Below are 12829 nucleotides of genomic sequence, written 5' to 3' on the forward strand. Positions count from 1 at the left end.
CTTACATTATAGTTTTCTGGAACATTCTGCAGAATACAGAACTATGAATGGAAGATACTATTAGAGCAGATGTTTTTTTAACTTCACTAAGGACAAAGCTCTCAAATACAGGATAGCTTGCCCCTAAGGCACTTGACCACTAACTCAGTCTATGCCTGGCTCACGCCAGCTGTGTATTTCAACCCATCCTGGAACTGGGTTCATCCCCAACTTAGTACTCCAGGCCAAAACAAATCACAAGAGTTAGAAGAGCCTCAAAATATCATATAATCCATGCTACTGTTTTCAAACACAGCAAAATTTATTTGGAACCTTGGTATGCTACAGATATAACTGACATTTAATAAAAATGTGACTGTATCCTGGAAAACACATGAAAATTCTAGTACCTCAAAGAATTAGATGATAAAATGACCATGAAACAACTAAACAACCAAAAGCCAATGACACTTTTATTGTACTTTGACTTCACTGCTAACTTCTGGACATAGTGTGCAAAGATTATATTAAATTAAGCATGATTGTTGTATGTCATGACATTCTTTATTAAATTTCAGGGTCCTCTTGGAACAAAGACCCTATTAAATCATACGTCTAGGGCCAGAGCTGGAATGTAAGACATGCCGGGTGTGGGGGGAAGCTCCCAGTTTCACAACAGTACCCAGGACACGAAGGGGATCAGATTTCAAAGTAAGTCTGGAAGCCTGCATCTCGGACTAGGGACAGGCCACCAGGCACCGCTGAGGCAGAGGCTGACAGGTCAGAAGAGAAGCTAGATGACGATGCGATGTTTGTGATAACTAGCATGGAGCTCGGGGAGAACAAAGCCAAGGTCACGTGGAGAGTCCACACTTACTTTCATCTTTGCAGCTAAGGAACACGATCTTTAATGAAGGTGCCCACTTGTGAGCCTATCCTCTAATTTAAGAGCTTATGTTCACGGGGTGTCTGGATGGCTCAGTGGGCTAAGCGTCCAACTCTTGGTTTTGGCTCAGATCATGATCTTACAGTTCGTGGGTTTGAGCCCCACGTTGAGTTCTGTGCTGTCAGCTTGGGGCCAGCCTGGGATTCTCTCTCCCGCCACTCTCTGCCCCTTCACTGCTCTCTCTCTGCCCCTTCACCCCCACCATCAAATTAAACTTAAAAAAGAAAGCTATGTTCATGAAGACCAATTTCAGTCATACGGACTTGGTTAAGTTCAACATCACAACCTGATACCCCAAATAAAAGCCACATTTTCAGATGGTGGTGTTAGGAATTTTGGGGGGATTTCCACACAGTGAGTAGATGCCACCAGGCCTATTTTCTCAAACTGTCCATATTACACTCTTCAAAAATACGAACTAAAATTCCATTACAAACCATGTTATAATGGGATCTACAGTTTATTGCAATTATTTGTTTTTGGTTTTGAAGTAGCAGGGTCTTTTCATCAGTAATTCCAATCATCACTATGCAGGCCATCAGAGCGTAGAGAAAGCCATGGCCATATATGCGCGTGAGTTCATAAATGAGTATGTAAACACACACATATACACACCAAATACACATCTATTTGTCCCAGAGACAGATACATACGTGTTTGTGTTACCCATTAACTAAATAGCATTAACTAAATGCTATCCAAACTAAATTAACTAAATGCTATCCAAACTAAACAGCATAGAGAATTAAAGAGTCCTTTTCTACAATAGCATTCATCCTTTATGCTGCTCAACAAATGTGCATTGGGGAGCCTTTACATGCTCATCACAAGGTTAGGCACCAGGTAATTTGCTTGTTATTTATTATTTTATATTCTCCCTTCAGTAAACTTTAGATCTTTATACTTCAAGCTAACAAAACAGACCCATTTCCTGAAATTTCAGAAGGAGTTTATAAACTTACATTTTTTTAAAGGTTTATTTACTTTTGAAAGAGAGAAAGAGCAAGAGTGTGAGAGGGGATGAAAGAGAAAGGGAAACACAGAATCCCAAACAAAGCCTCAAAGTGCCAAGGGATCACCTATTCATATAAACTTAGTAATATAAGCTGATAATGCATTATCTTATAAATACTCAAGGTTATAAAGGAAAAACTGGACAGAAGGAGTGAAAAACTGGAAATTTCAGTAGAGGAGTACAACCTACAAAGAACTAGATGGTGTTTCTGGAAACTGAAACTTAAAATAACCTACATGTAGAGTGTGCTAAGTTGTCTAAACAAAGTGACTAGGAAAGGCAGAAGATACAGATGATGATCAGCTTTTTATCAGAAACAACTGAGTCCAGTTGAAAGTAGAATTATATCCTTAAAATTTCTAAAGAGGAAAAATACAGAAAAAACTTGCAAATTCTTTTTTTTTAAATATTTTTTATTTATTTCTGAGAGAGAGAGAGAGAGAAACAGCATCAACAGGGGAGGGTCAGAGAGAGAGGGAGACACAGAATCGGAAGCAGGCTCCAGGCTCTGAGCTAGCTGTCAGCATAGAGCCCGACCCAGGGCTTGAACCCACAAACCATGTGATCATGGCCTGAGCCGAAGTCGGAAGCCCAACCGACTGAGCCACCCAGGCGCCCTACGAATTCTATATTCAGAAAAACTATTCTTCCAAATGGAGGGTGGATTAATGGTATTTTCAGATAGGGCGAACCTGACAAACTTCGTGGCTAGCAAACGCGGGCTACAGGGAATGCTAATGCAAGTTCTTCAGGCCAAGGCAAACGATAAGCATTGGAGCTGACCCATAAGAATGCGTAAGGACCACATGGCAGATCTGTGGACGACTATAAAAGATGACCCAGTTTTATTTAAAAGGAACTCCCTATTGGGGCACCTGGGTGGTGCAGTCCGTTGAGTGGTTGAGCGTCTGGCTCTTGATCTTGGCTCAGGTCATGATCTCAGGAAGCGTGAGATCTGTCCCTGCATCGGGCTCTGAGCTGACAGTGCAGAGCCTGCTTGGGACTCTCTCTGCCCCTCCTCCGCTCACAGTCTCCTTCTCTCTCAAAATAAATAAACATTTAAAAATAATAGTAAAATAAAATATCTGAAGCAGGCTCTGCACTGTCAGCACAGAACCTCATGCAAGGCTCGATCTCACGGTTCCTGAGACCATGACCTAAGCCGAAATCAAGAGCTGGAAGCTCAGCCCCTCAATGGACTGGGCCACACAGACATCCTGTAACTCCCAAGTTTTAGAATGCTGTGTCAGGTGGCTTGTAACATGTACAGAATAAAACACGTGATGACAAGAGTACAGTGTGAGGGAGGGCCACGTGGACTTCCTTGTTGTAAGGATCTTGCATTTTACATAGAGTGGCACAATGTTAATTCTACATAGACTGTAAATCACAGATGCAGCTATAATCTTTAGAACAACCACTAAAAGCTAGTGTAAGAAAGTATGACTAAACAAGTTGACATGAAAAATAGAATTTTTAAAAGCAAGCTTAATCCAAAAGGAAAGAGAAATAAAAAAGATGCGTGACTGGGGCACCTGGATGGCTCAGTCGGATCAGCATCTGACTTTGGCTCAGGTCATGATCTCGTGCTTCCTGAGTTTGAGCCCCGTGTCAGGCTCTGTCCTGACAGCTCAAAGCCTGGAGCCTACTTTGGATTGTGTGTCTCCCTCACTCTCTGCCTTTCCCCTGCTTGTAGTCTTTGTCTCTGTCTCTCTCAAAAATAAATAAAATATTTTAAAAAAGAAGTGTGACCAATAGGAAACAAAATTTAAAACCTATCAGTATAATTCTTCACATTAACTCAATAAACAAGAGAAACTATATAACTACATTAATAGACACAGAAGACATTTCACCAAAGTCAACAGACTTTTGTGATAAAATCTCTCAACAATCTGGGTCCAGAAAGGAACTTCCTCTGTTTGATAAAGGATAACTATGCAAAACCAACAGCTAACATCATATTTGTTTTCTGTTCATTACTGGAGTTTTTAATTGTAATTGCAGTGGAGTTAACATACCGTGTTAGTTTTGGGTATAGAATATAGTGATTCAACTACTCTATACATTACTCAGTGCCCACCACAGTAAGTGGGCTCTTACTTACCTCCTTACCTGTTTCACCCCCACCACAGCTCCCCTCTGGTAAAACCCTGTTCTCTACAGTTAACAGTCAGCTTCTTGGTCTCTTTCTTTTGTTTTGTTTCTTAAATTCCACATATGATTGAAATTATATGGTATTTGTTTTTCTCTAACTTATTACTCTTAGCATTATATTCTATAGTTCCATCCATGTCACTGAAAATACTTTACTTGGCAATGACAAAGTTCCAGAACAAGCGAACTGTATCTATGGCGCTAGAAAGCAGAGCAGCGGTTGCTTACTGGGGTGGGGAAGGGACTGAATGGGAGACGGCATGCGGGACCTTTTTGGCTTTATAGAAGTAAGCCTCATCTTGATCAGTGTGCGGGTAACATGGGTAAAGGCATTGTTAAAATTCAAGTGCACACCTAAAATGAATGTATGCATGCCACTGCATGTAAATATTTCCTCCGTAACAAAAGACATGCCACACATTTAACTTCTCCCGATAGTTTCTGAATGGCGCTAAGGTGCCATGGATGATACCATCCATGGTCACAGAGCAAAAATAATGTGGAAGCCAGAGGAAAATCCCATCTTTGAAAACACAATTAGTGTTGTGCTCCTTTTCCTTAACACACAGAAGGGCAACACTCAAAACATTCTTAGGGATTCCGTACATTCTGCCCCTGGGAACGGGCAACGTTAGGAACATATGCTGATGGCGACTGATTTATTGTTCCAAGCTGAGGTTCCCCAGCTGAGGGGATGAGAATCCAGTTCTGGCATGCGGGTTGTAACTGATCTTAGGGGGGGAGCTCTCCTTGAGTTCAGAAGAAAAGAGATGATCACGTTAGATTTAAATTGGAAATATTCCCGGGGCGTTATGAAATGTTGGAGGTTTCTGGAGGATCATATTCGTGTCTGTTTTCCTCTTGATTTCATTATGGACTACAACAAGAGGAATCTCAAAAATAGTTACTTTCACTTAATTTATGGGTAGCTTCCCCTGTGGTTCAGGACAGCAAGTTCCTCTATCCCAGTCCGTCTGCCCGTCGGGGACAGTGGCACATCTCTGTTGTATGTGGGGTTTACACTATGGAGCCAGTGTCCCCGGGCTCGATGTAGAAAGCACCTTCTAGGAGAAACTTCTCTAGAAATGCCACATTTGGGAACTATAATAATCAGAAGCCCTAGGTAGGCTGCTTCTCCACAGTACGTTCTGCTTGGAGCTAAGAAAGATAAAGCAGGGCGGTGCTGTTTTCTGAACAGTGTTTGAAAAAACATGCAGGGTGTCAGTTTGCCAACGTACACCAACCAAAGGTTACTGCTGAGCTCCCACGTGATAAATCAGAAAGAAAGAGCTGACCTAACGGGCCAAGTCAGTTCTCCAATGAAAACTGATACCCACACCAGTATCTACCATCATTTTCCTTGCCAGTAAAACATGTGTTTCCTGTTATAGGAGACCAGCTTTAACATAGAGGATCTGACATTTGGTAGGTACCCAATAAATGCAGAATCCATCAATGTCCGTTACTCTGAATAAAACGCTTTTATGAGTCACACTGCGCAGGGCATTTGCCAATAATCACTTGCCTTTTTAAACTCCAGCATGCAGAGTTTGGCTTTCTCTCCGAACTGCCACTTGCACTGAGTATTTGCATCGTACAGCTCTCCCGGCAGCTTTTCAGGGTACTTGTACTCCTTCACAGGCTTCGGCTGGTCAGCAAGGCACAAGGCTTGTGCGGTGCTGAAACGCAGAGGAGACAAGCTGCTAGTGATTCCGGAAGACTTACCAGAGAGACACGCTGACTATGCCTTGATATTCTCATGCAATCTGACAACACAGCCCGTACAGAGAAGAGGGGGTACTTTTCTCCTGGGGTCCGATGTTTATCTCGATTATCCTTAAATACAGGGCCACATTTCCTCAAATTGCTCATAATGCCTTTCGTCTTTTCCAGGAAGGCAATTTGTTCTTCGTCAGATTTCTCCAGCTTATCGTGGGGCCGAGGGAAATGGAATCACACAACCAGATGTGCAGTGTGAGAAGCTCTGATTGTGGACACCTTTTACATATACTTCTTGCCACGAACTACCAACAGATGAAATGGGCATCATGAAAGGCAAACACAATCAATCTCAAAGACTAGAATTTTCTTTCTTTTCCTCCCTCCATCCTTCCTTCTTTTCCTTCCCCCCTTGCTTTCTTCTCTCCTTCTCTCCCTCCCTCCCTTCCTTCCCTGGGCCAGGGACCACCGAACCACAGCTCACAGCCTGCAGAGGTTTGCCATGGACCACAGCAGCAATTTCTACCAGCGACGCTCTACGCTCAGACTAATTTCTGACTCAATTCCCAAGTTAAGAAGGAAATTAACTCTGCCTAAGTTTACTAGCAGGTGGCTAAAGACCAACTAATGATTTTTTCCTCCACAAACACGGTATTCCCTTCCCTACCAGGGACGTGCATAGTTATAATTTTTGTTTTTGGAGGAAGGGAAAACAGTGCTTGCACATAGCAACTAAATCTTACTTACAAATTTCAACAAGTAACCCCCCCCCCAAATTTCTCAATATATGACCAATAGCCCACGCATCCCTACACTTTTCTCTGTGTGGTCACCCACCTTGACCCGAATCACTTTGGCCTCAGTCTCCATGGCCCAGTCCCAGATCCCACTGCTTTGGGGCCCACGCATGCATACCTTCAATTAATAGTCACACACAAAACACAACAGGTGGTACCAGCTACCATGGATGAGACATGAATCCCCCATACAAGGAGGTCAGAAGCCTTTTAAGAGCAAACTGAGAAACATAGATTAACTCAAATGATAGGAACGTGTTAAGAGCAGTGACTGGCTCATTGCGAGTGTTCAATAAATGACATGTCTATCACTACTACGGCAGTCGTAATGCAAAGGAATATTTTCAAGTAAAGAAAAACGAATAAAAGCATGACTAGCACTCCAAGACAGGAGTGACTTGGCAATTCCGGAACTCCATAGAACCTTTCTCTGATGGATCACAAATGATTCTGATACACTAGTTCAGTGTTCCCCAGTATCTCCCTGAGGCTACCTCAGGGAGGCAATTTCATACCTATCCTATGGACAAGAGACCAGGACACGTCAGCCAAGCCAACTGGCCCAAGCAAGAGACTGAAGATTTAAAAAGGTTCACAGGTTCAGGAGTTTTTATAGTTTGTGTGAATGTATAAGCACATGGCCTGAGGACAAGGTTCCTGCCTGGCCAAGAGAAATGAAGGTCACAGACTGGGAGCCTGGAAGAAGGTTCAGGAACACACATATCACTACTGGGATGTGAACGTCAGCTCCAATTAGCTTCACCTTTGAGGAACTGAAGCTCCCCATGTTGATCGTACCCTGGTCCTTCTGGTTAGGTTCACGCTTGAGCACATCTGGTTTTTCCCCTTAGCCCCAGCAGGTCTCACAGCTAAGCCCATGACCAAGGGGCAAGTGCGAGAAAACCCTATGGTATGGATGTAGGAAGTAAAAGCACACTGCCACTGTACGAACATTCCCCCATCATATCCACATGAACAAAATGTGTTTAGCTCATTTGCATGCCCCGGACAGAAGTCAGGTGACCCTCATGTGATAAGCAAAACGATAAAGCTGTAGATCATGTGGAAGAAGATACTCGTGACTTTGGGGTAAGCAGGGTTTTTCCTTTTTTTCCAACAATACACAAAACTTGCTAAACCTAAAGGAAATCTATGGATTAATCTGGACTCCGTGACACAAAGAAAGCCTTCAGTTAACCAAAAGACACCATTAAAAGTGTAAATACTGAGTCACAGAGTGAAAGATGGTAATTGCAGTACATGTTTTCCGTAATGGACAACTTGTTCCTACTCGGGAGTATAAAGTACTCCCATCAAGAGATATGAAAAAATAAATAGAGCCTACTTTTTAAAAATTCACAAGAGATTTGAACATGCACTTCACTAACGATGATTCAAGTGTCCATTAAACATGAAAAAGAAACTCGATGATCTCTTGAATTATCACTTCGGTATGCCACTACACCCATCAACGTGGCTAAAATGGAAAAGACCCACAAGACTAAGCGTTGGCAAGGAATCAGAGCCACGTGAACGTTGCTAACCGCTGTAGGCATGTGACTTGGTACAACCGCTTAGGGAACCTGTCTACAGACAGACTGCGTATTCATGACCCGGAAGTCCCAGTCCTACATATAATCAGAGATGTATATGCAAACCCAAAAAATATGCAGAGTAGCATTTTTTACAATAGCTCCAAATTCGAATCTCAAATGTCCTTACCAACAGAATGGATTAGTAAGTTGTCGCACATTCATGCAACTAAAAATAAGTAAATGATGCTATATATACATATTTTTAAAATTTATTTCTGAGAGAGAGAGACAGCGTGAGCAGGAGAGGGTCAGAGAGAGAGGGAGATACAGAATCTGAAACAGGCTCCAGGCTCTGAGCTAGCCGTCAGCACAGAGCCTGACGCAGGGCTCGAATCCAAGAACCGTGTGATCATGACCTGAGCCAAAGTCGGATGCTTAACCGACTGAGCCACCCAGGTGCCCCAATGATGCTATATTTTTATGTAGCAACAAGGATGAACTGCATCATCATGATATTTAGCCAAAGACCCCAGACACTGAGTAATACATAATTCTTGATTCCATTCATAGGAAGTTCAGAAACAGGCAACACTAGTCCATGGTGTCTTGTGTCAGGGGAATGGTTATCTCTGGGGAGTTCACCGTGTTCGGTGCCTTTTTATGAAGGTTAGTTAACACATTCATCACCCCGTGTATTTAGATTTGTGAGTGTGACCTGAGGACTTTTAAGGTCTACTCCCTTGCAGCTGTCAAACACAGAATGCAGCATCGTTCTCTAGTTATCATGCTGCACACCAGAGCCCCAAGGGCCCATGGATCTTACTGCAAAGTTTGTATCTGGGACCACCCTCACCAGTGTCCCCACCCCACCCACCCCCCCAGCAGCCACCTCTCCACTCTCTGTTGCTATGAGTTTGATTGTTTAGATTCCACAGATGAGTGAGGAAGACAGTATTTGTCTTTCCCTGATTTACCTCATTTAGCATAATGCCCCGAAGGTCCAGCCACATTGCCAAAAATGGCAGGATTTCCATCTTTCTTATGTGAATAATACTCCATTATATATATATGCATATATAAGATTATATATATATGCTTATATATAATATGTGCACGCACATACGCACACACATATACATATATACACATACATATATATATAATCTTTAGTTGCTTATCTGCTGACAAATGACAGACATATTGCTTCCCGTCTTGGCTATTGTAATGTGCTCTGTTGATCTGAAAGGAAGTTACACTACCATCCTCACTGTGTGAAAATTCACGGAGCTGCACCCTTATAGTTTTGTGCTTTTCTATATATCTGTTTAACCACAAAAACAATGTTAATAAAAAACAAGGCAAGGTCAGAGATACCACAGTGATATTTCAAGGTCTGCTTCCCACTCTGATTGATGAGCCACAAAACGTGAAAGAGCTTGAGAGATCTTCCCCCTTGTCCAAGTTGGGAATAGGGGCCCTCAGAACGGATTGTAATACTCGCCAAGGTCAAGACCTTCCCAGACACGAAGGATAAAGCCACGATCAGCATACCAGCTCTGATCTCCTTTGCTGCTCTTTCTGCTATAGGGCAGAGCTTGCTCTCCAGTCTTCAGCAGAAACTAAGGACAGTTGGGACTTGGTTTTTCTTAAGACGAACGTTATACAGCAGAGCAAGATGTGAGCCGAAATGTATTCTTTCCATTACACCCAAAAGTGTGCTTAATGGGCTCTTGGGTCAAATCAAACCTTCTCATTGACAGAGGCGGTATGGGGTGTAGAAGGGGATCCACGCACCCTTCAGACTCCTGGTTCCCAGGGACGGCCCCCTTCCCCACAGACTGCCTTCGATTCATGGGGTCAGAGGGGAGGTACATTCACGAGGCTGTAGTAGAGGATACAAATTTTAAAAAGCACATTGAAGATGAGTCCCCGTTGTCATTAAATTAAAATAATGAGCTAAACTTATGGGGATGAGCACTGAGTGTTATGTGGAAACTAATTTGACAATAAACTATTTGTAAAAAATAATAAAATAAAATAAAATAAAATAAAATAAAGAGCTAAAATTTCCCTAGTCCGAGGCCTCCCGGATGTAGACATGAGTACATGGGATGAGATCTGTGTCTGTTCATAGGAAATGACACATGACTTCACTGACGAGGTCGATGAATTTACTCCAAACACATATCTGTCCTTCCTGACTACCGACTACGGAGAAACATTGCGCTGACAACTTCAGACCAACTGAGGTCCTTCATTATATATTTTTTCCACGTACCAAAAGCTGGACTGCTAATAAAGGAAAGTGGATTCATCTTTACAAGTTAGCCACTTATCCTTACTCATTGTTGGGATCAGCTCCAAATAGCCGCCTAATCGGTGGAGAACATAACAGGCTCGTGATTACGTGGGAATCAGGAAGTCAGCAAACATGTCAGAGAAGACAGCCTCCGATTCATGAAGCCAACAAGGCACCACTGTTCACCCAGTGTGTGTCCATTTTGCGACTGGTCATCCCAAGTGCAAGAAGGCTTCTGACATTCTGACGCTCTCTTGGAAAATGTAACCTTCCAGGAAAACAAACGGGTGAACATGTTAATCTTGCATATCTGTTTATAATCCTGTGGCCCAGAGAAATTAGCAACGTTCTTGCAAACAAAAGTTTATTACTAAATTGCCCCACAAGGGTTTAACTGATGGACACAAAAACAAATGAGCACACTTGAGCCGACACAGAAGGGTCCTGGGATCCCAGAGCAAACATGTCTTTGAACCAGACTCTTGGCAATCCCTCGTGGGGTCACAGTCTGATTCGAAGCTCACAGCCCATATCTAATGTCATCAAAACAATTGTTCTCTAAGCATATAACTATTTTCCTTCCACGAGTTCTCCTATATTTCTTGGCAGCTTAATAACTTTACTGGGCTCTTTTATGATGCTGATTCTCACTGCACACCCAAGCTTCACATCCCCTGCTTTCCAAGGTTTGTCCGAGCACATTTCAAAAAAAATTAAAAATGTTTATCTTCATCATAACCATTAAAATGAAAAAGCTATAAAATTTTGAAAAATAACCTAGGAAATGACAGGAAAGATTTGTGATACAGAAAATTCCAAATTTCCCTTGTTAATACAAATAAGAGCATTGTGCACTTAAGTCCATGCCCTTTTTTATGACAGAAAGCAGAATTCTTCATACACACACACACACACACACACACACACACACACACACCACACAAATCCCTCAAGCAAATCTGAACCAGTGCAAGAAGGAGCCACAAACCTTGCTAACAATCCCCACCTTGACCGCCCGAGGATCCCATACAGGGAACAGCAAATGTTGAAGAGAACAATGGTAACACTGTTTTCGGTAGTAGAAGTAGAAGAAAAATGATCAAGCGTGTATTCCTAGAATGCAGATTTCTATTACCAGGAGATGGGTATTCTCCACAAAATTCTCACTCTTCTTGGGTGACATAAAATACAGAAGGCGGCCAACATTCCTGTAGGTGGCAAAGTATGTTGACTGATAGGGGGAAGGACCCCAGGCTGCAGGCGGCAGTCAGGATGCCTGCTCAGAAGACCTGCTGCGAGGCCGTCTGGAGAGCTGAATGAGCCAGCGGCAAGAAAGGGACATGCGTATGGGGGGCGGTCGCAGATAATGGACACACCGGGGGTAGAGACAGAAATAGCCGTGCGACCCCGCCCCACGGTGTTCTATAAACTACATGATGTCATTTATGTAACGGAAAAAAAAAAGGAAGGAAAAGGGTCTGGACTGAAAAAGTAAGGAGAAACAGACAGAAAGAAAAAAAAAACAACAAAGAAAACCTAGAACCCAAGATCAGGAGCTCAGTGAGGCGGGCGGGAGAGGACGGTGGAAACCTGACTGGAGTCTGTACGGCACTAGAGGAGCCCACGACTTCGGCCCCGCTCCCTCGCGGGGAACAACTAGCTCTGTCTTGACGGTAGGAACGTGCATCGCTTACAAAGGTCCCTGGCTGCCGACCCGGTTGCTTCTTGGGTGTTGCCGAATCTGTGTTTCTTCCACCGACTCTGCTCAAGCCGATGTGGGGCCTGCAGCTACGTGTTCCCGGCTCAACTGCTGGCATCGTGTTGTGGCAGAAACGGGAAAGGTAAAAAGCATGTGTTCCTGGTGCCTGGGACTGGCCCAGGGTGGTCTCCCTCCAGCGTGGGGTCCAGAGGAGTGTGGGAGGGGGAGGTCATCAGGTGACATGCACAGGTAACAGCCTTCTACCCATGTCTTCATTCTGTGTGTCTATTAATACTCATCAGCATATAATTAGTTATCAAAATGTAAAATATATTTTATCTAGCAGATGTGTAACTCAGTATTATGTAAATATCAGGAATATCTATAAAATACATAGAAATACGCCTAACAATGCATGCACTTATCTAAATCCGCTGTTCTTTTCACATGTACACAGTTTTCATCTTTTTAAAAGAATTCTGTGCTGGCAAACGTTTTCCTTTCCTTGAAATATCGGCGTTTGCACTACTTTCTGAATGGATTCAATCTCCTTTTTTGCTTTGGTTTCTTGAAGGATCAAACTTGTCCAATTTCAAGCTTCAATAGCACAGCCTAAGCCTGCACTTTAAGACTGACACAGTTGTGTGTTTTTTCCTTGCCCCTTCATGTTTTATTTTCATTTG

General features: G+C 42.9%; 1 protein-coding gene across 1 annotated transcript in view; it reads right to left on the minus strand.

Annotated features, from left to right (window-relative positions):
* ADAMTS16 (ADAM metallopeptidase with thrombospondin type 1 motif 16) overlaps positions 1-12829 on the minus strand; it is a 145937-nt gene that overhangs the window by 72090 nt on the left and 61018 nt on the right. Inside the window, exon 9 of the mRNA XM_039217681.1 lies at positions 5623-5776. Within this exon, the coding sequence (XP_039073612.1) occupies positions 5623-5776 (154 nt within the window). The remainder of the gene's footprint in view (positions 1-5622; positions 5777-12829) is intronic.

The sequence above is a fragment of the Hyaena hyaena genome, unplaced genomic scaffold, assembly GCF_003009895.1.
Source record: "Hyaena hyaena isolate Hyena2069 unplaced genomic scaffold, ASM300989v1 scaffold_705, whole genome shotgun sequence".
NCBI lineage: Eukaryota > Metazoa > Chordata > Mammalia > Carnivora > Hyaenidae > Hyaena > Hyaena hyaena.